The sequence below is a fragment of the Camarhynchus parvulus genome, chromosome 7 (assembly GCF_901933205.1).
Source record: "Camarhynchus parvulus chromosome 7, STF_HiC, whole genome shotgun sequence".
Taxonomy (NCBI): Eukaryota; Metazoa; Chordata; class Aves; order Passeriformes; family Thraupidae; genus Camarhynchus; species Camarhynchus parvulus.
This window is the reverse complement of record NC_044577.1, coordinates 2,384,817-2,412,777: the sequence shown is the minus strand read 5'-3', so window position 1 is coordinate 2,412,777 and position 27,961 is coordinate 2,384,817. Positions and strand designations below refer to the sequence as shown.

Below are 27,961 nucleotides of genomic sequence, written 5' to 3'. Positions count from 1 at the left end.
GGAGAGGATCTGTTGACCTCAGCTGGGTCTCACTGCAGGTTTGTTCAGCTGGCCTCCCTTGCCAGCAGTGCAGAGCTCAGGCTGCTCAGAGCTCAACTCCACAGCTGAGGTCTGGCCTGCTGATTAAGTGGTTAAAATCCACAGGTCACTCAAGAAAAAGATCTTTTTGTAAACTTCAGGAAAGCAAGGTAAATTACACCTAAGAGCCTGCTGGGCTTTTACCAGGTAAATTCTGTTGACAGACAGAGTTAAATATTTTTAAGAGCTTTAAAAATACAATTTCTTCTTTGTTGACAACTCCTGAACAGGCCAAAGTCTTGTAGTTCTCCATTTTTCTTGTTAGCACATGCACTTAAAGGGAATCAAGAGTCTGTATTGAATCAAATCATGGTGAAAACTGTTCTCCCAATGGAAATCCCTCTGTACAGCAGACATGTGGAGTCCATTAATGTGGTATGTCATTCCCCTGCTGGGAATACACACCCCCACACAGTCCCATTCCAGAGCATGGAATAAAATCTTTACCTTGGCTTTTGATGCAATACTCAAATACAGATCTAAGTGTGACATCCCAGTTCAGCAGATCTATGGATTGATTTTGAACCTCCTGAAGTCCTATTCTTTTTTCATCCATTTGTAACACACCCAACATTGCTACACCTGAGCACTGATATGAAAAAACAAAAGCAACCCCAAATTCTTTTGTAAATACCACCCACAAACAAAATTTCCTAGTGCAAACCCCTTTAAAGTAATAAAACAATTTCACAGATCTATATGGGAAGAAAAGAAAACTTAAGACAGAAATTCTGCAAAAGATGGAAGATATGGCAGAAAAATAAAGGTCAGTGAAGAAAGCAAGAACAGCAAACATATTGGAGATACTCGGACTCAAGAGATTGTTTTGGGATTTACAGGCCAGCAAAGACTGAGAAATGGAGTTCCAAGGATTGGAAAGAGAATGAGGACTGGTGCAGCAGGAAACCTTTAGTCTGCTTCAAAATTAGCCCAAACTTACTGAGTCCAAAAGGGCCAAGTAACACATTTTGATCCTGAAAACAATGTAATTGTGGTTTTCATTAACACAACCCCTGCTGTGGGGTGAAACCTGCCTGCCTGAAGAAAGGACGCCTCTGCCAGCTTCCACTGAGGAAGCACACTGGCTTCCCCAAAGCCCTTTTCCTGCAAAGACGATGCATTTTGGGGTGAACCTTCCAAGTTTGGTCTCACCTCCAGTTCTCTCTGCCCTCATTACAGACAGCTGTGCACCCCATTGGGACATGCAGACAGCAGGGTTTACCAGGTCAGGGAACAAATGAGTTTGCTAAAATTGCCATTCACATAGAAGAAAAGTTCTCTGCCTGTAGAGATGGGGGTCTCTTGGGTTTCACTTATCTTAAACCCCCACATTAACACAGAAACTTGCTCTGTAGGGTCACCTTAATTTTGCATTTAGGAGATATTTTCCCAACAAATCTGAGGACCTTGAGAACAGATGAGCAGGAAAGAACAGCTTATTGAATCAGGACAGGAAGCAGCTAATTAAAATTCTCATCTGTAACAGTCATTATCCTTATTCCACACAGAAAGACACTACAGTGAATAATGAGAGTGTGACATTCACCTCAGTTAACTCTGGAAAGGTGATTCCCAGGGTACTCACTGCACCAGTTCATGGCCTTCCCACACCAGAGTTTAACAGAGGGCTGAGGAGGAGATGGGGCCTGTGAGGGAGCAGGACACAGAGGGTGAGCATGGTGCTGACCAATGCCTTCTGCCACACTTTCTACATCCAGTGACTGATCTCACTGCCTTGGCACTGCAGGTGACTCTCGAGGCATTGCTTACTCAGGTGCTGCTCCAAACGTTCCCAAATCAGCCACAGATCCTCCAGGTCTCTTTCCACTTGGAGGGGAGCATGGGATGGGAAGCAGCTGGTTTTACCTGCAGGATCTACATGATGTGTGGCCCAGGAAGTAACTAACATTGATGTAAATGAAAGGGGTAAACTGCTCTTGGAAGGTGGAAAGACACCCCATGGAATCCCCGCCCCAAGCAGCTACTCAGAACAGCCTGCAAGAATCCAGCTGTCAGAGCAGCTTGGGCAATACTCCCTTGTCACAGACATATTTTATGAAAAATCCTTTTGCTAGGATTTTTCTCCTGAGAAGCTGAGAGGCCTCAGAAACCAAATGTAACCAATAATTATCTGCTGCTGTAATGCAACAGGTGCATCTTTGATTGGTCTCATGTGATTGTTTTTAATTAATGGCCAATCACTGTCCAGCTGTCTCAGACTCTCTGGTCAGTCACAAGATTTTATTATCATTCCATTCCTTTCTATTCCTTGCTAGCCTTCTGAAGAAATTCTTTCTTCTATTCTTTTAGTATAGTTTTAATATATAATTTTCTTTTAATATAATATATATCATAAAATAATAAATCAGCCTTCTGAAACATGGAGTCAAGATTCTTGTCTCTTCTCTTGTCCTGGGGCCCCTGTGAACACCACCACACTCCCTCTCCAGATCTGTCAGTTTATTTGGGGTGATGAGAAAATGTTTTCCTGTCTTTCTCACAAGAGGGGCACTGCCAGGGACAGCACAGGATTTGGAAGACATTGGCTTGCAGTACTGATTTTGAGGGGGACAGGAGACTGTTTTTCTCTATAGTAAAGAAGATATTGACCAAGACCTTTTCACTATTTATTCGCCTTTTTTATCAAGAAAGTTTCTTGAGATATTGCTTTTGAAAGCATTTCAGGCTAGCTCTGATATGCACAAACCTGGGCTACAGCATTTATGTGCCACTAAGTGATGCCCAGAAAACCCAGTGAGCATTTGGGGTTATTCTGGAAGACAGAAGTTTCATACTTGGGTCACACACTCATTTTCAACATTCCAGGATGGATTTCTGGCACAGCAGCTACTCTGCACTGCCTCTCCATGTTCTTGCTCCCAGTTACACTGGGAGTGGGATCAAAGATGGTACTTGGACAGGTAAGACTGGAGGTGTTTCTGCTCCTGTGACTTAGCTTTAAAAAGGAATTCTCTTAAAGATGCTGTGTTTTCTGAAGTGGGAAAACTAGTTAAAATCAGAAATGAACTCATAAGAAATACAGGATATAATGCCTCACTTAACTCTGATAGATCCATCTACAGTACAGGTGAAGCAAGGTAAGAACATTTAATGATCTGTTGAAATCTATTTAACAATTAAAACCCACTTTCAACATTAAACCATAAATTACTGTTGAGAGTATGGCAGAGCCAAATCTTTAAATAAACACTGCTTTTCACTGAATTTATTCATTATTCAACAAACTATTTAGAATATTATATCAACTATTCAGAGCTAAATCTTTAAATAAACACTACTACATGCTAGTAAGAAATGCTTATAAGATCTATGACTTTTTGGATTAGCATCTAGTGTAAACCCTTAGGAACAACCGCCAATACTTACAGAAACCACGGTGGATCTGCTGTAAGTTGGAGAGAAGCCACATGAAAGGAGTTACAGGGTTACAGACCTGTTAGAGCTCTACAGTTAAGGTGCCATCACATTTTCAAGGTGCTCAAACCCCGAGGCTGCCCAGTCCTAGGGAGATGGCTCCTGTAGCTACGTGGCACAAGGCAATAAATTGAACAAAAGCTGCAGAAAAATGGTGTTGAAATGACACAGGTTTAAATAACTCCTTGTGCAGGTTTAGAAACAGTGCTCTGGACAGGTACTTTAAAGTATAAAATATGTTTATTTAAATTATATACAGCAGTACATTTGGATACACATCTTCAAATTTTGCAGTCTGTCTGTGCTCTGACAACTTTGTAACATCAACACAAATACAGCCTTCCACAGCCCACACCCCCCTCGATCTGCATTCTCTTGGGACATTCATTGCTCAACACTTCAAATGAATATTTATATATGCAAAACATGCTCTTCCTCCCAAGCACTAGCAGAGCTGCAAGAGGAAATACAGCAAGGGAGTCCAAGAGCCAAATTTATGCCAGCAATTCAAAGCAATCCAGCTTTTCCAAAAGGCACAGGGGGGCTAGTACACAAAACAACAGTCATCTTTGGTCTGATATCCAGCAAGAGTTAAGACATGCAAAGTTATCTTCTTTCCAGAAGGAAAGAGATAAGATTTGTTTCAGAGATAAAAACATTCTTTCAGAATCAGAGTTTGCAAAAAAAAAAAAATGCAGTAAGCAAATGCAATTTTAAACAAAAATCTTCTTGGAAAAATAGATATTTTATATATTCATATCTAGACAGTACTTGATAGCAAACCTAAGCACACATTACAGTGTGTATTGACACTTTCTCTGGAAAAAAATAAAAACCCCATGTGAGACATGGTGTAAAAGGCCTATTGTGGTGCAAAGTGCCTAAATGAAGTAAACATGTAGATATTTATTCCTTTCAGCAAACTAAGACCTGCATCTTGCACTTTCTCCAAACTGTGTATTGCTCTTCCGAAGTGCTCAGACTAAGCAGATTCACAGTGGTCTAACTATATTTTGGAATGTGACCATATAAGAAATACACACAAAGTGGAATGAAAAGATCTTTTTTCTTCATATTAAAAAAAAATAAGAGATTGGTTCATAGGCTTTAAGCATTCTGAAAGAAGTTTCACCATCAGTGATGGCTGATCTGCTGAGTTCCTTCATGAAGAGTTCATGTACTTGCTGTAGATCTAAGTACAAGTAACCATAATGTGCATAAGTTCACAAAGGCCCAATGTACATTCACGATATTGATCAACTAGGCTAGAATAAAAAAAAATTCCTATAGAAATTCCCCAGGAGCAGCTATCCACACTAGAGGTACTTTAATTGCATAATAGTTTCAATAGTCAAGTTGTGAAGCTTCATCATCAGGTGATAAGCTTTCAACCTGAGACACAGCAAAACCAAACCCACTCACAATTTCTTGTGGCTGGGTACAAGAGTGAATAACTTAAAACTTGCATCGTTACCACATCCGTGCTTTATGCTGAGTTACCTACAAAGACAAAGCTCTAAGAGTATTCCAAGGTCTGATGTCTTGTGCAAAGTGCATGTTTGTGTCCTGGGACTGCTCACAGGGCATGGAACTCGTGCAGGTTAGAGATTCTGAACTCAGGAGATTGTACAGTCATCTCTGGATCTGCCCTTACTCCTTTTACCAACCTGCAAATCCTCCCTGCTTTCAGCCCTCTTAATGAAAGCACTTTCCAAATCCTGTTCCAAAACATCTCGATCCTGGAATTTTCCCACTTTGCTAGAATCTGACACTTTGATTTCATCTTCCTCCACATCAGCCTCCTCATCAGCTTTCCCCAGCGCTTCCCCTTGCGAGCACCCTGTTTCTTCAGGCTCATCTTTCTTATGCTGCAGGACTTCACCTTTGGCCAAGGCATCTTTGGTTTCCATTTTGTCTGTTCCCTCTCCAGCTTTGTCTGTGTGGGCAGTTTTTCCAACAGCACCATTTGCTCCATCACCCTCTTCTCCCTGTGCATCAGCTTTCTCTCCATCATATTTTTCATCGGATTCTAGTATTTGATTTGACTCTTCATCAAAATCAAATGCATCACCATCATCTTCCAGGCTTTCCTCTGCTTGGTCCTCCAATTTCACTTGTTCACTAATGTTTTCATCCTGCACAGGCTTCTGTGCAAGGGAATCATTTGCACCTTCCTCCAGTTTAACTTGTTCACTATTCTCTTTATCCTGCACAGCTTTCTGTGCCAGGGAATTATTTACACCTTCCTCCAATTTAACTTGCTCACCAATGTTTTCATCCTGCACAGGTTTCTGTAGCAGGGAATTACTTACATCTTCCTCCAATTTCACTTGTTCACTCATGTTTTCATCCTGCACAGGCTTCTGTTCCAGGAAATTATTTGCACCTTCCTCCAGTTTAACTTGTTCACTAATCTCTTCATCCTGCACAAGTTTCTGTGGCAGGGAGGTGTTTACACCTTCCTCCAATTTAACTTGCTCACCAATGTTTTCATCCTGCACAGCTTTCTGTTCCAGGGAATTATTTGCATCTTCCTCCATTTTCACTTGTTCACTAATGTTATCCTGCACAGGCTTCTGTGCCAGGGAACTATTTGCACCTTCCTCCAATTTAACTTGTTCACCAATGTTTTCATCCTGCATAAGTTTCTGTGCCAGGGAATTATTTGCATCTTCCTCCAGTTTAACTTGTTCACTGTTCTCTTCATCCTGCACAAGTTTCTGTGGCAGGGAAGTGTTTACACCTTCCTCCAGTTTAACTTGCTCACTAATGTTTTCATCCTGCACAGGCTCCTGTTCCAGGGCATTATTTGCACCTTCCTCAGAAGCAGATTCCCCACCAGGGTGGTCTGCAAGCTCTACCTCTTGCTCATTTTCTTTCAGTGTTTCTTTACTGGCTTTGTTTTCAGTAGTTACATTAACACCTACACCTGACTCCTCTTTAGATTCACCTTCTACTTGTTTAACCACCCCCTGCTCTTCACCCTCTAAAGGAACATCTTTCTCTCCCTCTGTACCTTCTGCTGTTTCTTCACTACCCTGACTTGTTTGAACCTCTGCCTTTGGATTCAGATCTTCTACCCATTCTGTCCTACTTTCCTGTGCTTCCCCAGCCTCGCCCCCTGTTTCCAATTCTGACTCCTCAATTTCATCATCTAAAAGACTCGGGTCTGAATGGGTTTCCTGGGCGATCACCTCTCTCAGAACCTCTGTTCCTGGCTGTGCCTGCTGCAGCTCACCTCCCTTTCCCTGAGGAATGGAGCCTCCTGCCTCCACAGACACCACACCTTGCTTGTCTGTTTCAGCAGAACCTGAACACTTCCCCAGCTCTTCCATCAGCTCTTCCTTCTGTCCATCCTTCTCAGCTGTAGCAGTTTCATCTTCAGTTTTACCTTGTGTACCTGGTTCCTCTGGGGATGCTGAAGGACTGTCCTCTGAAGAAGCTGGTTGGATCAATGCCTGATGTTCTCCACCTTCCTTTTCAAGTGGCTCTGCTGGGACATCCCTTTCACATGGCTCTGTCCCCTCCAAACCCACAGACTCATCTTCCCTCAGCTGACCCTGAACTGTGTTCCCAACCTCATCTTTTTCTTCAGCTCTGTCACCTGCTGTTTGATCACTTCTCCCATCAGTGCAGTCAACAAACTTTTCCTCCAAGACATTTGCAACCTTGTTTTTAGCACCTTCTTCTGAGTGCTGAGGCTCCTCTGGAGTGGAACTCTCCACATTTCCCTCTTCCCTAAGCAAGCCTGCCACTGCTCCCTCAGGTAGCCCTGCCTGGTTAGAAACCAACTCACTGCCCTCACTTGTACTGTCAGACCCTTCATCCATTCCATCATCACTCAGGGCATGGCTGGTTTCAAGATCCTCTTGTTCTTCCTGGCTGGGTGCAGCTTCTCCCAGTTCCTGCTCTGTACCCGAGTCACAAAACATTTCCTGAGGAGTCTCAAAAATTGGGTGGCCTTGCAGAGAGCCCAGCTCCAGGTTCTCATTTGTCCTTGCACTCAAGTCATGGTGTTCAGCCTCTGTACTCTCAGGCTGCTGGGCTGCTGTGCCCCTGGGCTCTGTGACCTTTCTCAAGCCATCTGTGTCACTGTCACTGTTTGAAGAAGTGCTCCCTGACACAGGCTCTGGGAGGCTTTGGGCTTGCTCTGCAAACCTACTCTCTGGTAACATCACTGCTGGCAGGGCGTCCCGTTCTTCAACCATTTGTTCTGCCTTTGCATTTTCAGCAGCATGCAATGTCTGTACTTCCTCCTCAGACTCCTCTTTGTGTTCCTCATGCTCAGTATTCTGCAAGATTTCTCTTTTCCCCACATCCTCCAAAATCTCATTTTTCATCTCCACTTCCTTGGCTTTGCCTAAAAGACCATTGAGAAAGTTGAGGGGGCCACACCACAGCACTTACCTCCCCACTCAAAACCCGAAAGACAGAATGAGAAGAGCAGGTTAATAAAAGATCAGCTTTTGCCAATTTTGTGAGGCAAAGCAGCAATTGAATTAGTAAGGATCCAGGGGGTTTGATCAGTGAAACTCACCACCACCCTCTCAAAGCAAGAAGTCTCAGGTGCTGGCTCGTGTTTTTGTAAGGGAGGAGATTTTTGCTCTTGGCTGTGGGGATGACAGCTCTGGTAGAGGAGATCAGCTGGTTGAAGCAGTGCAATTTAACAGCAATATCTGCAGATGTACCTCTAAGGACTGCTTTTCCTCAGCAATTTTCTCTGCAACCTCAACCCTGACACCCCTCTATCCGTGCAGGAGTCTGATGCCATTACAATGGAATCATGAAGGACTATTCAGTAATATTTTGCTTTTAAAATCTCAAGACAGGCATCAGCAGTGCCTGATAACAGACACTGAATGTAAAATCTGATTGGCAAGTGAATAGTTTGGCTGTTCAGACCTCCCAACACAGATCCAAGCTCAGGTAATCTGTGCCCCTTGTTTCACCCACCCAAAGGGGTGGGGATTTCTGTGGTTTTTTGAAGGTTATTTTTGTTGTAACACTTTTCCTTCAGTTTATATTTAAAAGCAACAGATATTAAAACAATAGTGTTGTTAGTTTTTAGGTCTATGCTGTACCTATTCTGAAAAAAGAAACCCCTGGATTAGGAGATGTAGAAAACATATTACATTTAAAAATACACCCTTACCTTGGTTTTTGGTGTTCCACATTGTTTCCACACAGAAACTGAGTGAGGAAAAAGCAGCCAAAAGCTCAAAGCAAGAAAACCTGCACTTGCAACAATTGGCTGCCTGCAGCTATTTATTAGTATGTTCATTTAGAACAAAAAAAAATCCAACAAAGCAAAAATATTACTTTATTTCCTTACACTAGTACAATAGTTCTCTAATAAGTTCAATACATAAAAGCATAAAGAGGTTTTGCCAACCAGATTTCTCCTTCCTAATGCTGTCCACTTCAATTACATCCTTTGAATTTAAGTGTCAATGTAACAAGTAAAAACACAGAAATGTTAATTTTAAGTGTTCAATAGCACAGGAACAAAGAATTTATCCTTTGGTGTGCTTTGGCAGAGCCCAGCACTGTTGTTCAAGCAGACACAGTTCTCAGGGATATCAATGAACCAACATACAAGCTCTTGATAGAAAACTAAAATGCCTTTTTTTTCCTGAATATTTAAGGCATGTGCTGAAAAACACTGAGCAGCAGTAGGATTATCCTGGGACAATTTTCCAATTCAGAGTTTAAATGGCAATGTGAATGACTGCTACTTATCTGTAATGTCCTATTTGCATTCCCATCCTCTGCCACCTTGCAGGGGAGGTGAAGTCTGCTGCTGGAGGAGACTGCAGGACACACTGGGAGTGATAATCAACATGAAGCAGGGAGATGCACAGGGAGTGACTGGACAAGGAGCATGCTGCGTGCTGTTAATTGTCCCACTAACAACTGCCCCATCCAAGCAGAGGTGGATGAATGAAAGACAAACAGGCAGGAGGGGCTGAGAGGACACACAGCACTTACCTAGCATCCCCTCCCCTCCTGTCTTTAATGCCTGAGTGGTGCCTGGGGCAGTTCGGGAAGAATCCAAGTGTCCTTCGTTATCCATAATGTCTGATGTGTCCCCGTTGGTGGCTACATCAGAGTCTGGGATTATTCCATGTTTCTGTGGGAAGCAAAAGCAATGCTTTAGAGCCTGCTGCTCAGCAAGGGAAGGACTGTCAAGTGCTCTTGTCCAAGATACTCTGAATAAACAATTGCTTCAATCATTCCATTAAACGTGGCTGGGAGTCAGGAAGGAGAACAGATATTGCAGTTCTCAGTTCAGCCATTCTGACAGAAAGCATGTGATCCCAGCTCTTTTACTTTTTTTAAAACGTAAATCTGCTGCATAAGATGTTCCTCAGAGAAGTGACTCCTACAAAAACAACTTCTTTATACTCCAGTCTACACTAAGAACTCACAATCAATAGGAGGGGAAAGGACTTCATATAGAAAATCCCTGAAATGGCAATTTATAGGCAACATGAAAATTGAGTTATTGCTACGGAGCTAGACCTAATATTTGTGCCCAAATGTACAAGGGAAAAGGGTCAGCAGATGAATATAAATTTATTTTATTCCTCTTGCATACCTTCAGTTGCTCCTTCAGCACAAGCACTTCGTCTCTAAGGTCATCCCGCTCACTCCTTATGGAATCAAAGAAATCTTTCTGCCTCTCTAGTGCCTGAGTTCCCAACACAGACAGAGGAGATGTGAAGAAAGGAAGGGAGACAAGTAAAGGCCATGAAAAGCAAATGTAGACAAGAATGAGCAGATTTAAGATATTCAGGGGATGGAAAGGGCACAGATGAAAAAGGTCAAGTTTACAGATTATAGGACGGAGTTTGCATACAGAGAGAGAAACCTCAAATCCAAGAAAGCTTCCTCAGTAACCAAGAATTCCTGCCAAAGACATTCAGAGCCCAATTCTTCACTGGGGACCCTTCATATGAGGGTCCACTTTTTACTTTTATCTGCTAAACAAGCTGATCCAAACCCCCATTGCTTCAGCATGCACACTGAAGACTCCATGTCATTCCCACGTGTTAATGGAAGGTCATGGAAATATGCTCACTGGATTTCAGGAGTCTTTTTATTTAACATTTTAATTAATTTGAAAGCTGCCATTAAGCCATCCTTAGTCTGGGATGCACCATGTGCAAATGCATATTTTTCTACTGAACTCCTCCCTCCCAGTATTTCTATATAGAACAATTAAAAAAAATTAGACAATTTTCAGTTTCAAGCTGCTACAAATTATTGGACATCACAAACATGGGCAGACTGCCAGATTTCTTTCTCCTACTTTCTTCAGGAAGCCTTTCAGTGTTCAGCTGGAAAAGAAAACCAGAGTGGGTTTCCATGTGGCTTTGATAAGAGGTGGTGGGAAGCGATGAGAAGCAAGGGAGACTTTCATCCCAACCTCTTATAAATAGCTCCATTACCTCTTTATCCCACTCCAGTTTCTGCTCAGTCTGCAGACTGAATCTGAATAAGAGAAAACTCAGTGCTGATGGAATTGCATTATAAATAGCACTTCCTTTCCCCATATGGCAAATGCAAATGGTGCAGCACAGCAAATCAATTGCCCTTGGTTTGAAAGCAGAGCAGCTGCTAGGTTTTCCTTGGATTTTAAGGTACTACTGGCCAAAGACAACACTTGCTATTTGCTACTTCACTGGCAACATCATAGGACAGCCACAGCAAGCAAAGGCACTACACAGGGGTTTTACAAAAGCAGGATCAGTGTCACTTTGAACACATTGCAGGAGTTGACAAGTCCTACCCCTATTTTTTTGTCTTTCCACTCTATTGTCTCCTGAAGGTCTGAAATTTCCCTGACATAGCTCTGCTGTTTCTGTTGCAGCTGTTGGATTTCCTGAGGGGCAGGAGCAAAACAAGAAGACAGAAAGCAGGTAACAGGTTAACAAGGAAGGCCAAGATTGCAGTGATGCCAAAGAATGAAAAAAGTCAGGTGCTAAAGTAAATGAGTAACTCCAATGCACAGTTCCCGACATCCCAACTGAACCTGTGCTCCTGAAGACAATTTTATTATCCACAACATCACTTAAAACAAGTTACTGTTCTTGTATTTTCCAGTTCTGTTATTTTCCTCTGCATCTCCACAAACAGCTGTCCAAAATGCAATACTTAGGAAGAATAAGGTAATACTTAGGAAGGTACTATTTGCATTAGTCAGCTCTGAACCTGTTTGGTCTGCAGCGCTAATATTTCTTCCGGTGAGAAACTTGAATAGGGAATAAAATTCTCCATGCCTCACATTCTCCACTCTACTGCTGCTTGGGAATGTACCAATCAAAGAAGCCATTAAAAGAAAAAACCAGTTACTTACTGCAAGCATTTCTTCTCTCTGCTTCAAAGCCTCTTTGATTTCCATGAACTGAAACTGCAATATGCTATGAGCATGCTTCTCCCTCTCAAATTCCTGTGAATAACGAAATATTCACAAGATTAATATTAATCAAAAATAGCATCCCATCAAAAAGAGGAAAATAAGCCCAAACACAAAGAAAATGCTTACTGCAATGTAATTCATGAATATCCCTCTAATCACAATCCCACAAGAGTGCAATTTTTATCGAGTTTGTCCTTTTTCCAAGATGCTATTATTGCACTAAATATAGAAGTGGCAGACATCATTTAGCCCATTTGACAAGCTGAGCAGCAGGCTGAAGAGCTTTTGCACTCCAGTCCTTCAGACTGCACAGATGAATGGATGGGAATTTAACCCACTCTTCCCACATGGCCATGTACTGAAAGTTAGCTGGGCTTTTAAATAAAAAGAGAAAAAAACCACACAGTATCTTTCAGGAACTGTGTTTTGAAGGGGGGGTGTAGTCAAATGCCCCAAGCTACAAGAAGGCAGTTCTGAAAACATAAGCCCCAGTTTTATTATTTAACACCAAATCACTGTCAGCTGCTGAATTAATGTAAAACTTAATTCAACATTTAACCACAGAGCTGCCTGAACTGCACAACCCTCCCACAGGCTGCCTGGAGACACCTTTGTGTGTAAAATTGCTCCAGAAATCCCTATGGACAAACCCTAGGAATTTACTTTAGAGATGAAATATAAAAGGAGATGTGATAATATCAATATAGCCTTTACCAGCTACAACACTTCTCCCCTTCTTCAGAAATGGTTTAGGGAAAATTCTCATTTGTATGATCACAAGTACACAACAAATTGGCATTTCACTTAATACTAATTAAACCAGTAATTCAAAATATTGAAAAATAATTTAGCTGCCTCCTCCCAAAGATCTCTACCCCCCTCCAAATCTCTCCCTGTTTTTTCCCCATGCCAGAGCTCTTTACATACTTTACTTTTCTCTTCATATTGCCTCCTGGATTCTGCCAGCTGTTCCTCTAACTCTAAGAGTGCATCCTTCAGGGTGTCCACCTGGTACATGAAATTGGTTTTCTCATTGTCCAGCTGAGCATTTGACACCATAGCCTTCTTGTATTTCTCCTCAACTTCAGCCAGAGAGTCCTGCAGAGAATAAGCAACTCAGTCAGAGTCAGAAATAAAGGAGGACACTTTGCCAACCAAGACCTTCAGTGAGGAAATAAAGCACCAAAGTTTGCCTAGGAAAGCAGCACAAATGCTGTGCTGGAGGCTCCAAGCTGTCCCAAGGTGAGGAAAACCTGCCCAGTCCCCAGCAGGCTTGTGCTGCCAAGCAGACAGCCTTACCTCAGCACAGATCCAATCTGCTGCTGCAGCTCCTGCCTTCCTGCTCTCCCTCCTTCTGCCTCCTCCCCCTGCCCCTGCACACTGGCAGCTCAAAGCTGCTGCTCAAGATGGCAAGTTGGGATTTTTTTTTATTTTTAAAGGTGAACTGGCCTTGATTAAAATCACTTTGGATGATTTGAGCCTGAAATTCAGGCAGCTTGACAGCCACTTCACAGTAATTTCAGAGATCCTTGCAACGTGGGAACCCTTAAACACTAACTCGGGATTCACTGTGACAGAGAAAGCTGCAGTTTTTGTGACCTGATGTGTGATTTCCCATGTCACATCCCTTCTTTACAAATTTACTCTCTAAGATACAATTCCCAGTATCCTGAAAACCCCCTCTGTCAGTTTGACCTGAATATAAGATACTGAGATATTTAGAACAACAAATGATGGTAAAATAAAGATTAGCATAATTTTTCATTTATGCAGACAAACTATGCACTACTTGATTTTAATAAAGAAATAAAAGAGTTATATAAACAAAGAGGTATATAAACAAAGGAGTGTAAATGTGCAAACAAGGGAGGACACACATCTTAGTTTGCAGATCAAACAATTTCTCTTGGAACTTGAGTAAATTTAATTATTTCAACTGAAGTATGGGTGAGTTTCATATACTTCCTTTTTCAGCTGATAACAGAACTAAGGGTGACAGTGGCAAAGTCTAAATCAGTTTAACTGACATTTCTATTAACAAATAAGATAATTTTTCTTTTAGGATATGAATTTGTCCAGTTCCAAATGCTTAAGTGTGTTTTGGGGCACTTTCCAGCTCCAGATGAGGAATGGCAAGCACAGGAAAGGCACCAGGATTTGGAAAGCTCAGAAAGGAGCTGGAAAGGAAGTATATGCAAGGAAGAATTAAGGAAGTTCTGCTCCACTCCTTCAGCATGCAATGTTTTGGTGTCTTAGCATCAAACAGTGCAACTTAGGTCCAAAATCACCCCAAAAGGCAGTCTAAGGACATGGATGGAAACACTGATTATTTCGCTCTATCTGCTACTCAGTGACCACAAAGAAAACCAAAATTTTACCAAAAAAGGCCTAACTACTCTGTTTCGATTGAAAGCTCACTTAAAATGGCAACACCTTCATCTGTCAGCATTGAGCTGCTGACACAGTCAGCAATTAATTGGCAAATGTTGAATTTATCTGTTTGCTTTTTCCAAAAAGCCACAGCTCATGTCACTGCTCACTTAGGAGGTGGGGGGTACATGGATGTGCAAGCTGGTTGTTGTATTTATGTTGCATTCATAAACAAAACAAGATTTTGTTTATACAAAATATATTTATGGCTTCATGGAAGCAGTAAGAGCTTCAGCATTCCTTCTTCACATGACAGGTTTTGATAAATGGAGTTTTGTTGCAAGAATTGGTTAAGGGGAAACCCAAATGACACCTCCCATGGCCTTATAAAAATAAAAACAGACAAGGTTCTAAACTCATATTTGTTGTTAGAACTGTAGGAGATGAGTTCTAGTTCATCTCCCAATACTGGATTAGGAAACTATATAAAAAAAAACCAAATAATTTTAATTTGCTATATATATATTATATAGTATTGTTGTTAGAATTGTAGGAGATGAGTTCTAGTTCATCTCCCAATACTGGATTAGGAAACTATATTAAAAAAACCCAAATAATTTTAATTTGCTATATATATTTTACATAGTATATTTGCTATATATATTTTATTTATATATATATATATATATATTTTATAATTTGCTATGTATATTTTATATAGTTTCCTGGATTAGGAAACCATATTAAAAAAACCCAAATAATTTTCATTTGCTAGAAAAACAATGCAAACCAGCAAAGATAACGTGCAGTTGGCAACCAGCAGCCTTTCAGGGAACACTTGGAAGCATTTCCCAACACAACCCCCCAGTCAGAAAAGCTTGCTAGTTAATGAGACACTCTGCACCCAGTTCCCAGGAGAACAGCATGCAGGGGCAGCTCTGGGCTCACACTGGGTTAATGCTCACACACCAGTCAGTACCTTCAGCTCTTTCAGCCCCTGCATGTATTTGCCTTCTACATCCTGAATCTGGTCCTTTAACTCATAGATGTCCTGAGGGAGGTGAGAAAGGTCAGTGACAGCACTAAGGGCAGAGTGCAGCTGGGAGGGACCAGCAGGGCTCAAGGTGCTGCTCCCAACACCTCTCCCACACTCCTCAAGGGCTCTGACCCTAAGCTGAGGCCTTGCCACACCACCAGATTTCATGGTCAGGGGTTTGGGCTAATTCTGATTTTATTTTTCTGGCAAAACCAGAATCTGCAGTGTTAAGGAAGAGGCACAGACCCAGGTTCAAAGGCTCCAGCAATCCCAGCCCTCCTCTGTCCCTTTCAGTGATGATCACCCTCTGTGCCAGGCTCTCCCCTCTGTGTTATCTCCACCCTCCTCCCATTCCCTGTTCCAGGCTGGGAGGTCCCATCCGAGACACATCTCCAGCAAAGCTTCTCCTTCCAGCTGCCCCTGAAGGATACTCCCTGATTTATTCTGGGTTAAGCATTCCTCACCTTGATTTCCCTGATGGAAGCCTCTGTGTCAGCTGAGATGGAGGTGTCCCCACTGCCTCTCCGTGAAGAAGTGCCTCCCAGAGAGGCCAAGGTAGCTGCTGATAAACTTGAGACAGTTCGTGCTCCCTACAATCACACAAGGATAAACTGCTCAGAACTTTCTTTTCCACATAAATTATGGGTTTGTAGCTTTCTCCTTTTCTTTTTTTTTTTTTTTAATACACACATTACACTAATCCTTGCACTTCTAAATGATGTGCTTTTGATTGAAATCAAACTTTCCAAGAAGTAAAAAATCAAAATCAAGATTTAACAAGGGAAACTAATGAGAAAAGGCAGATCAGAAGTATTTAAATAATACTGCAATAGGAGTTTGCATAATTTAGCTTCTAACTGTTAATTCTTAATTGGAGAAAGTCTTTAGGGGTTGGTATCAGCCTGCCAGACATTTTCAAAACTTGTAAAAATACATTCTGTGGAAGCTTTGGAAGCTCCTCTCCTTTATGGATATTTATTTACTCTGCAGCAGTGGCCACATGAACTGTTTGACTGTACTCAGATGATATTTTTTTACATAAAGAACTTGGGTCTTAACTGTACTCAGGGTTAATGTAGCAGCCTCCTCTTTTATTATGATGATTTATTTATTTTTTCATAAAGAACTTGGGTCTTAACTGTACTCAGGGTTAATGTAGCAGCCTCCTCTTTTATTATGATGACTTATTTATTTTTACATAAAGAACTTGGGTCTCATAATTAAGATCTAATAAACACACACAGTGTTTGTGTGGCTTAGCCTAAAGCAGTTTCAGCCAACTGCTGTTGAAGGTCAGCTACTTAGCATTGAGTAAGCAGGGGCTGAAAAGTTCATCTTCAGAAGTGCTGCAGCAGAAGGCTCCAGAAATTCAAAATTTTGCCTCACAATGGATTTTATAGGAAATTTCTGTGCACTCATGGCAAGCTGTACCCATGGAAAAGAATGAACAAAGCACTATTGTCAGAATAATTGATAAGATCCTTCTTACCTTCTCAAAGTCTTTTTCTGGCCTTTCCTCAATCTGTAAAAGAGAGGTTGAGAAGGAATTATTAATAGAATCAATAAAGGGTAAGAGAAGACAGTAATATACCAGAAATGCCACCACATCCTCCCCATCCCAAAGAGCACAAGGTAGCAAGTTAGACTTGAAATCTAAAGCTTCAAACCTGTGGTTAATATTCCCCTCTCAAGACAAACAGGGACTGCAAAGATCCTAGACTACAAAACTGACCCTCAAATCAAAAATCAGGGACCAGTCCAAAGTCTAAATAAACTCTTTTAGGGTTTCAGTACTTCACTGCAATTTACTAATTTAAAGAGAGATCCTGTACCAAAACTAGCCTAGAAGAACCCAAACAGTGAGAAAGCAGCATTTAGGAGGACAGAAAATTACCATGGATGCAAACAGCTGAAGGGTTTAAAAGTTACAGAACATCTCCATCTAAGATGGAACTAAGTGTAAAAAGGACTGAATGAAATTAAAACTCAGCAGAACTCAAAAAAACCTGAATTCTTCTTGGGACATTCAGCACAGTCAAGCTGGTTTCCCAAAAGACTCCTAGAAAAATTAATGTCTTCCCCAGAGCAAGAAGAGCGTAACTGCCAAAGGGAATAGTGTTTTTGAAACTACTGGAAAAACAATCAGGACAGAGCTGATTCAGGGGAAGACAGGGCATAATTGAGGTTAAGTTGATAATTTCCATTGAAAACACACTCAAAACCTATATCTCTTCCCAATCAGTACACATTTGGCAGAGTTGTTTGGAGCTTTTTTCTTTTATTACACAGAACAATATATGGAGATAATCTCACTCATTATTCTTCAATTTACCTATGTAACCCTATTTAAAAAAAATCTCAGAACTGTAAGGTAGCTGTTACAAATCAGCTTTTCACACTGGCATCTCACAGCTAAAATTCCCTGTGAATTAGCATTAAGAAAACTTAAGTCTGAGGTTCCAAAGTAAAATAAGCCAGACTTAAAGCACTAGATCTAAACTTGCAAAGACACTGAATAGGTAAAATCTTTAGAAAAAAAACCTCAAATCTCTGAATTTGGAGGCAATAAGAGAGGGTCATTAATGAAGGCAGACAACTTAGCTCAGACCAAATGAACAAGATGGACTGAATTGTGCAAACAGCTTTTTATTTTCATGCCAGACAGCTCCAAGTGCTGGATTTGGCAGCCTTCTAGCCTGGCCAAACACTGTGGTGTTGTTGTTTATCAAGACAGCTGTGGCAGTGTCAATAAAGGCATGTGACAAAAGATTTGTGTGTCCACACACATGTGCCTCTGGAAATCTGTGTACAGCCTTTGCAAAATCTGTCCTCAACAGGGCACAACTCAAAATATTTATGTTCCTCCAGCCATTTGCCTCTATTTTCTGGAACAAAGTGCAATCTCAGTTTTTAGCAAAATAAAGAAGGGAACAAATATTGATATTGTTTTAATGATGCATCACGTGAGTAAAATAAAATAAAATAAAATAAAATAAAATAAAATAAAATAAAATAAATAAAATAAAATAGACTCATCACATGAGTCAAACAGAAGCTTGCATTTACAAAGGGGAATGTTGAAGACAATGTGGTGAGAGTCATGACTGCAGTGAGTGTTTCTACTCAGAGCATTCCTAACCACACCTGTGAAGCCTGCTACACCTTTATTGCAAAACTATCATAAATAATGACTCTGATGGGGCACAATCTCTAATAATGAAAGCTATTAAGTAACATCTAAAATTGAGCTGGTTAAGGAAACAAACCAGATTTCATCTTCATCTTTCATCCACTCAGTGCCAGGAGCGCCATACTCAGAGCAGCTTCTCCTCAAAACCAGCAACTATCCCTAACAATTTATTTAAAAATTAACACTTAAAAACTCAATTTCAAGAAAAGCCAGTTCTTCACACCAAAATAAGATCCTTACATTACCCAGGTGCCTCCTGCTACACGACACTTTTCTAAGCAAAAAGCCAGACTGAAACAAGCAGCATTTAATTTTATGGTTACAGGGCAGTGATACACCAAAATCTGTCTTGTACAAAGAGAGAAACCTACTTTAGATTAATATTTTATACAGCTTTCATCGTGCTCATGTTTAGATTAATGTATTCACGGCACCTTTTAAAAAGATAAATTTTTCTTAAAGGAATCAGCCACCAGAGGGACCTCCAGGTTTCCAGCTTTCCCCCAGTCCCTCCCAAGCCCTCTGGCAGTTGATTCAGCAATAAATGAAACAGAGAAAGGACAGGAGAGAAATGTTTATGTTTATTTGAAGTTGTACAGAATTCTTGCCCCAATCACTTGGCTCCTGTATTAGCATTCAGTCAAGAACACTGCAATTATTAAATAGGCTGAGAAGAACTTCTCCACCTTCACATGCACTCAAGCACAGACCTTCATAAAAATATCCTGGCTTTGGGACTTTTCCACACACAAACATAAAGGACTGACAGAATACTTGCCAGAAAAGGAGATTTAAAGAGGGATTCACCTAATGGTACCTTTAATTTACACAACACTACCATTTCTCATTTGCACATGGGTCTGTCTCTAAACACGGATTAACTTTCTCTCCACCAACAACTGGGGCAATTTGTACTTCAGTGCATAAAAAAAGCAGGAAAAGGAAGTAATTTTCCAAGGAACTCCAGCAATTTTCCGAGGAACTCCAGCATGCACATCTTTGTTTTGGCTGCTCTCTGCAAACTAAGCGCAGTGGGATCAGAGTTCAGCCTCCTCTGACAGCAATTTCAGAATAAATCCAGAGCCACATTACAAAAATGTCAGCAATATCAGAGCTCAGCATAGCTGGAAACACAACATGAGCAAGATCACCCCACAAGTCTTTTTATGGCTGAAATGCTTGTTTTCCATGGATTAAAAGGGTTATTAAACCCTTTTAGGGTGAAGCTCTTTGCCACCAGTGGAGTGTCCAAAATGAATTCCTGCAGCACTAGCACAGAGCATTCAACCAAACACCTACTGCAAGTACAGGGATCTTAAATTCAGTGAAAGGCCAGGACTGAGGCACAGCTTCCAGCTTCCAGGCTCCTGAACAATCAGGGAAGGGAAGCCTGGAATTCTTCTGCCTGTGCCATGTCCCCTGCTCAGGTACCAGAAGAGCTTCAGTGTTCAGTACGTGGCTGCCCCTGCTCAGCTCCAGCTCACATCTCGCACTTAGGATCAACTTTCTCACGAAAGCAAGGGGGATTTTTGGTGACAAATCAAATTAAGATCATTTCCTGCCCTTAAAGTAGCACAGCACAGCTTGAAATAGAAATATGGCCCACAGCAGAGAAAAATTGTTAGGCTAGAGTTTAACACAGCATGGTATCTAGAAAACCAGGAATTAAGAAGAAGAAAAGAGGTACTGACTGTCAGTACAACCCCTCCAAGAACCCCCATCTTACCAGTCTGATCAGCTGTAACAGAGTTCCTGCTGCTTCTCTGAGAGCCACCTGAACTCCAGCAATTAGCAACAGTCAGCAGGGGAAAACCACTGCTGAAATCTGTCAGGTCTGAGGAGGGCTTGTGAGAAGAATCCTCTCTCAGGAATGAGTGCTATGCCAAACGTCACTGCCTAAACAAACTTATCAGTGCCAGAAATGCAAGTTAGCACTGCAGCAAATCCTCACTCCAGAGAGGCCCAAAGCACATCCAGACTGTCAGAGGCAGGGCTAGGACACAAGCTACCCTAAACAGAGAGAAGGCAAAGCTCCCCAAGTGCTTCCACCACAATTAAGTCTGTCAGTGCCTTCATTTTCTTTCTCTAAGTCTCTGCCAGTGAGCAAAGGTGTTCACAGCTGGGCACTGAGGTATGCCCTGGAGGCAGGGACACACTGGGGAGTGAGAGAGCAGCAGGGATCTGGCAGTCCTGGTGGATGGCCAGTTGGATCTGAGTCAGCAGTGCCTGGAGCCAGGAGGGACATCCCTGCCCTGGGGGATCACCCCAGCAGTGCCAGCCAGGCCAGGGAGGGCATTGTCCTGTCTGCTCTGGGCTGGGGCAGCTTTAGATAAGATCTAAAGGTCTTAGAGAGCCTCCAAAGGAGGGACAGAAGATGGGGAAAGGGCTGCAGGGGCCACACAAGGAGCAGCTGAGGGCACTTGGATTGTTCAGCTGGAGCAGAGGAGACTGAGGGCAGAGCTCAGCATGGCTGGCACCTTCCATCCCTGGGGCAGCTCCAATCTCTGCTCCCTGTGACAGGGACAGGACCCAGGGAATGGCTGGAGCTGTGTCAGGGGATGTTTAGGCTGGATTTTAGGAAAAGGTTCTCCCCCCAGAGGGTGCTGGGCACTGCCCAGGCTCCCCAGGGAATGGGCACAGCCCCAGGCTGCCAGTGGACACCGCTCCCAGGGATGCACAGGGTGGGATTGCTGGGGGGTCTGTGCAGGGCCAAGGCTTGGATTGATGATCCCTGTGGGTCCCTTCCAGCTCAGGATATTCTCCAGCTCTGTGTATGCTCAGGTTGAACTCTGACTGCTTGTGCTGCTGCCTGAGCCTCCACAAGCCAGGATGAACCATCACCATCATCATCATCATCATCTCAGCACAGCCCTCTCCTCTTGTTTCACCTGCCTTGCCTTAGAGAGCCTTCAGACAAATACTACTGCATCCTGAGCCTGTTTCAGATTTAGAAATAATTGCTTTTCACTAGTAGCTTCTTGGTTTGGAAAAGAAAAATAACAAAACTCCTGCAATTCATGTCAAAAGTCCAGCTCTGCCAAAACATGCTGAGAGCTCAGGCCCATCTGTACAGAAATATTTGATGTTTGCTCTCAGTAGTGTTAAGATCTGCACTTTCTGTGAGGATGGTTTAATATTAAACAACGTATTTGCATATCTGCAGTAACTGCAAGGACAGCAGATAATCACCAGCGGGATAACATGAAAAATGTTAGAAGAAAAATAAACAAACAGCAAACTTCTTTCAGATATACTGAATTCTTAAAACAACTACAAAGACAAATATTCACACATTGTGCTGAAGTATCTTCCTGCCTTTGACTGTATCACCAACACGGTAACACAAATGAGAACACGAGCTAGCATAGCTGTGCACAGCAGGAAAACCACTGCAGGAAAACTATTGCTGCTTTTTGCTCACTGCTCAGTGAACAGTGATAGGAGAGGGAAACAAAACTCTGAGTAAAAAATTTCAGAGCTGCAGGGACAAGCTGTTGTATGCTTCAATTTATAAAGTTCCAAGGAATCATTCTCCACTCTCAAATACCTGACTGAAAACTCTAAAAGAACACTTTGAATCTTGTCAGTAAAAGTGATCCCTCCCCCTGAGCTACAGGAAAAGCAATGTCTGTTTAATGCAGGATAAAAATATTATAATCACAAGGTGTGCTGGATTGACCCTGTGTAGCAATGAGAACTTTTAGGATCAGCTGGACTCACTCTGACATTAACTCTGCTCTTCCTCGAGGTGACAGAGATAAGGGAAGCTCTTCACAGCAGGCAATAAACCACTAATTAAACCAAAAAATGGTAATTTCAGGAGTGCCTGCTGTCTCCCTGCAGAGCAGATTCAGCCTGGTGCTGACTCAGCACAGCATCTCCAGCCACTTGCACGCCACGGGGCCAAAGTGTAAGCAGGGAATTTAAAACCCAAAACCTCCCCTGCACCTCCCAGCATCCCGTGATTCCTGTAAGGAACTTGCAGGAGTGACTCAGCTGGCACAAAGGAAACACCAACTGCACAGTGTGGGTACCCGGTTTTTAGCGTCCCTTACAGAACTGTAATGGAATCCCTGTTTATTCTGGTTGGTTCTTGCTTTGGGGGTAATTGAAATTCAGTTTGCAAAGCCATTTAAGATGTATTACTAATATAAGTTATATTCTGCAAGAACTCATAGCTCAGGGACTCAGGTTCAGGGGCTAATTAAAACACTAATTTATTTATAGCTCACCAGCTGCCATACAGTATCCAATGAAAATCCCACTGTTTTTTAACAATTTAAAAAAGGGAATGTACCCTTAGAACTTGAATGTACCAAAACTTCAGAGCACACAGCTCTGTTGTATCAGTTTTCAAATGGCAGACTCCAAAACTCACTCTCTGTGGCAAATTAATGTTGTTATATCTTAGTTTACTGTAAGCTGCATGTTTCCTCTACCAGACATCCAGCTGCACTCAGCAGCTGTCCCCATGCTTGGAAATAAATCAGAAATACCCAGAGCTGGAAACAGCCACAGAGAGGAACAGAAACCCCCTAAAAGCAGGGGATGGCCAAGCCTTTAGTGATGCCCTGTGAAGGCTGACCTGGAACAGAGGCCAGACAGAGTTAAAGAATAAAGCAGGGATTTATTAGAGGCCTCCACGGATCCACCTTGGGCAGCACAAGAGCCCAGCCAGGGCTACACCCAAGATGGACCCAACATGGTGACAAAATGGACAACTGGTCACAGAGTCTCACACTTTTGTAAGTTCTGGTCCATTTGCATATTGGAGTTAATTGTCCAGTTACAGCTTTAGGTTATGAAGTCCCATCCTTCTTGTTTTTCTCTCTTCAGCCCACATTGTTTCTGCTCTTGGGCCTGAGATTTGGATCATTTGTCCTTGGTCCCCATAGAGAAGGAATTGTTTTGTCTCCTACTCTGTGAAGAGAGCTCACCATCCCCTAATGTGAAGCCCAGACCGACACACTAAAGCAACACAGAATCTGAAAAATACAAAACCTAAACCTGAGGCATCATTAGACTTGAGCATTGCTCAGCCACAGCTTGAGCTGGGTGCTCTTTATCCCTCTAGGACTTCACCATGCTAAAGACTGCAGTGCCTGGCACTCTGCAGTCCCACAATGATCAAATCCAGCCTCTGGAGAGCCCTGCAGCTCTGCACCAAAATACTGCTCACTGGAGAGAAACTGAACTGCTTGAATGCTGCAGGAGATTTAGGGTTTCCTGCTCCCCCAAAAGCACTTCCATCAACATCCCAGTCTTTTCCACAGTGACCTTGTTGGGCTTTTTTCCCCATTTAAAGCAAACTCTCATTGTCACGAGAGTTCAAGGTGCACTTTCTATTGTAAAAACATGCATCTGCATAGAAATCACTTCAGTTTTGCAATTTCATCCTCTGGTTTCTTTGTCTTAAGCACTGCCCAGAAGGTCCAATTAACACCCTAAGAAACTCACAGGAACTCCTTTAACTCATTTTCTCCATCACTGCATTTATAAATCCAGGGATACAAGCATTGATATTTAGAGGATTCATGCTCAGATGACTGACTAGTGGTTACTATTTAACAGTGCCACTAAGGGAAATGTCTGAGGTAGATGTACCTGAATTACTAAAAAAAAAAATCTTCCTACTGTTTTATGGACTACCAGCTTGCAAATAGAATTTTATAGCTGAAATTTCTGTGCTGCTGCCATTGCTACTACTAGGGAATTTTTCACTCTGAGGTTCCAAATATTTAGGCAGATTACAGGAGAAGTGTGACAGCACTTTTAAGCAAATAATACATCCCTTAAGAATTACTCAGAGACAGTGACCTCTCTGCACAAAAAAAAAAAAAGGCCTTGAAGGAGAGAGGAATGAAACAAAGGGCAAAGAGAAATAGAGGAGCTCACCACTGGACTGGCCCGAGCAGAGCTGGCTCTGGAGGATGCTCGAGATCCTGACCCAAGGTAGCAGCTGTACTCAGAAGGCTGCAGCAGGAAATCCAGGAACAGCAGGCAGAGAAAAGAGAAAGCCATTAGAACTGGCAAGGGAAGCAGGAGAGGATGTAGAGCATCACATCTGAAATTAGTTAAAGAGATGGTTACATGCAGCTGGACAAAGGAACGGCAGTGAAAAACAGAGAATTGTTAATTTGAAAATCAAGGCAAGCAGTAATTCCACTGGCAGTTCAAGAAGAGATTTGATTCAATTCTTAGAATACTCATTTATTTATATCTCTTCAGGTACCAGTGACAAGTAAACAATTCAGTTTCTCTACAAAAGCCTCCATCCTACTACTTTCCAAGAGTTCTGAGGCTCTCTGGTGAATCATTTTCCCATGTTCCCAACATTGCGCACATATAAAATAAATTCCTTTGTGCTCCACAGGCCAAAGGAAGAAACATCCATCTGTGTGGGGATTAAAGGTAAAACTGAGCCCAGCTCAGAGACTGAGTCTCTCTCCTGGTTTTCCAGCACCTGCAGTCCTCATCTCCTGCCAAAGAAAGTCTTGTAGCTTTTTTTGAAAGGAAACATTTGAGCAGAGATGCAGGACAGGGCTGGCTGGTTGCTGACAAGGACAAGGAATGTGTGTCCATGCTCTTTTATTTCCAGAGGTTTCAATGCAGTGGAAATGGAGCAGGGAAATAAAAGTTTAAAGCATCAGGGAAACAGAACTAGAACTTACCCTGGAAACAACGAGTTTATTTCAGAGGTGATTAGGATTTCTCAGATACAAACACACAGAAATCTGAAGAATTATTACACTTTGGAGATGCTGTGTGTTTTTTCAGGGCTTTTTAAATAAGTCACCTGGCCACTACAGGGCTGCTCCATCACCATTAGTCACAGCAACACAGCAGCACAGCATCACCTGCAAATTAAGCTTGCAGCACTAATGAATGGTGAGAGGGTAAGCTGGAAATAACCCCAGCTAGAGCACAAGCACAGGGTGAGCCCACAAAACATCCTGGGCAGGGTGCACAGCCCATGGGCAGGGCAGTGCCCTCGGATGCACCCCAAGGGAGGGCCTGGCACAGTGTCCAGAGCAGCTGGGGCTGCCCCATGCCGGCAATGGTCAGTGCTGGACAGGGCTTGGAGCACCCTGGAGAGTGGAAGGTGACCCTGCCCAGGTGGCCTTTGATGTCCCTTACAACCCCAACAGTTCTGGGACTCTGTCCTACACTGGCTTTGTGCAACTGATCTTTGTTTCAGAGGTGAGAACGTGCACAATACCAAACTCTGCTGCACACTGCTTCCAACTATTGCCAGACACACAATAATTCCTAAATTAAAGGTACAAAGCACTGAAGTAAAAACACAGATTTTGTTTGGGCACTGCAGTGTTTTATGCCTAACAAAAGAAGGGTTTAACACAAATTTTAAATGTGTGACAGGGAAAAAGGTGTAAGTACTGATGAGTCCCATATTAATGTTTCCAGGCCCTATTTATCCCACAGCTGCTCCCTGTGCATTGCAGGGCTGACTGTGGAAGTGGCTGTGACCAAGCAAGGCCACTTTCAGCCTCACCCCCTGCATCCACCTGCCCTTCCAAAAACATTTTTTGGGCAACAGCCACCTGAGCTGACACTCCCAGGTTAGAAGTGCTGCAAGGTCCAGAGGCATTAAAACAACCACAGGTGCTGTGACAAGGTCGCTGCCTCTGGGGCAAACCCCTCCTGCTCCAACTCTCTCATTACTCCAGGAACTGGAAAGGCTGGGTTACACACAAATAAATACCTGTGGCTCAGGGTGGGATGGGGATGGAGGGAGGGGAAAGCACCAGGGTTTCAGTCCTCACACCACTGACAGCCCCTGAAAGACTTTCAAACAGGTTTTGGGCTGAAAGGTTTGCTGTAAATGATGTGAATCAGTGGGCTGGCAAGAAGATGGCGCAGCCCTTGAAGGACTAACAAGTGCTCAGTAAGCATTCTTGAAAGTGTTTCCTCCTCCAAGCTAATAAAAATGGGATGTTTAAAGTTAACATCAGTGCTCTGTCTCCAGGCTTTTCACTCTTATGGCCTTAGATGACGGTTGTTTACTGGGTTTTTTTTGGTTGGTTGGGTTCTGCTATCATCAGTGAAGGGATGAGAGGCAGAATAAGCAGAGGGCCCACAGAGGAGGACTGAAGAATCTAAAGAGATTGGCTTTTTTCCTTTTTTTTTTTTTGTCCAGGTGGACACAACAGCAGCAGATGGACTGCCTGCCCCAAACACCCACAGAGGAGAAAAGGTGAAGGCATTTTCTGCCTTTTAATCTGTAAACCAACTCCTGGAGTTTCTTTTTTTGCAAATACACAATTTATATGGTCATTCTTTATATAGTTGCTCTCCATCCCCATGACAGAGCCCTCCACTCTCAGGAACACACATTTTGGAAGCACTGTCACACATATGACTGTAAAATATATTTGACCATAAATCCAAGAAACAAAACCAAGCCACCCATATATTCCCAAAAATCATCCACTTCACACTGCTTGTGTGGAACGGATTTTTACATTTTTGGCTGATTATTTTTTAAACTTGTATTTTTCTCAGTTTTGACAAGAAGAATTAAATTTTAGGGAGGGAAAGGATTTCAAGTATGGCTTTTCCAAGGTGTTTTATCTGTGTGAGGCACAAGTGGATTCCCTGTCCTACAGAGGGATGAGTTCCCATTGATCACTGCTCCATGGAAGTTCGTGGGAAATCCAAGAAACAAAACCAAGCCACCCATATATTCCCAAAAATCATTCACTTCACACTGCCTACGTGGAACTGATTTTTAAATTTTTGGCTGATTATTTTTCAAAATGATATTTGACAAGAAGAATTAAGTCTCAGGGAGGGAAAGGATTTCATGCATGGCCTTTCCAAGGTGTTTGATCTGTGTGAGGCACACTCATCCCACAGAGGGACGAGTTCCCATTGATCACTACTCCATGGAAGCTGGTGGGAATGGTGCTCCCACTCCTGGATGTCACACAGCCCAGGTGGGACGCTCCCCAGGCTGGCAGAGGACAGGGACAGAGCAGGGAAAAGCAGAAAAGCTCTTACAGCACGGGAACTGGGGGCACTATAGCGCCGGCTCCCGCTGTAAACGCTCTCGTCGTACACCGACGCCTACAATGAAACACAGAGTCAGCACATCACGGCACTCAGCCTCTCTGCACACTCACACACTCACCCAGAACAGGCAGCCAGCAGCAGGGACAGGGACACCTCCTGGGGGCAAGGACAGGGCCATCTCCTGGGTGCAAGCACAAGCAGCATGCAGGGGAAGAGCCGAGGCGAGCGTACGTGTAGGATCTGACGCACCCCGAGATGGAACACCAACCCTTCTCCCAGTTCAATTTTAATGTAATGCTTTGGCTGCCTACCCATGAAATGGCTACATCAATTCTTACACTGATCCCATCTGTTTCACCTTCGTTGCTGGTGCTGGCAGTGATGAGCTTCACTTACC

General features: G+C 42.7%; 1 protein-coding gene across 11 annotated transcripts in view; it reads right to left on the bottom strand.

Annotated features, from left to right (window-relative positions):
- The window catches only part of LRRFIP1 (LRR binding FLII interacting protein 1), a 104,142-nt gene that overhangs the window by 6,808 nt on the left and 69,373 nt on the right, over positions 1-27,961 (bottom strand). For 2 of the 11 annotated variants that reach the window (XM_030951838.1, XM_030951839.1), the window contains 11 exons: positions 27,553-27,618; positions 24,427-24,504; positions 16,831-16,863; positions 15,806-15,931; positions 15,285-15,356; positions 12,863-13,033; positions 11,873-11,965; positions 11,306-11,398; positions 10,112-10,204; positions 9,502-9,643; positions 3,732-7,873 (listed from right to left, as the gene is read on the bottom strand). In XM_030951838.1, coding sequence (XP_030807698.1) covers positions 5,130-7,873; positions 9,502-9,643; positions 10,112-10,204; positions 11,306-11,398; positions 11,873-11,965; positions 12,863-13,033; positions 15,285-15,356; positions 15,806-15,931; positions 16,831-16,863; positions 24,427-24,504; positions 27,553-27,618 — 3,711 coding nt within the window. In that variant the 3' untranslated portion in view covers positions 3,732-5,129. Of the gene's footprint in view, positions 1-3,731; positions 7,874-9,501; positions 9,644-10,111; positions 10,205-11,305; positions 11,399-11,872; positions 11,966-12,862; positions 13,034-15,284; positions 15,357-15,805; positions 15,932-16,830; positions 16,864-24,426; positions 24,505-27,552; positions 27,619-27,961 lie in introns of those variants that run through there. The other 9 variants (XM_030951844.1, XM_030951845.1, XM_030951846.1 and 6 more) reach the window with 7 other exon arrangements.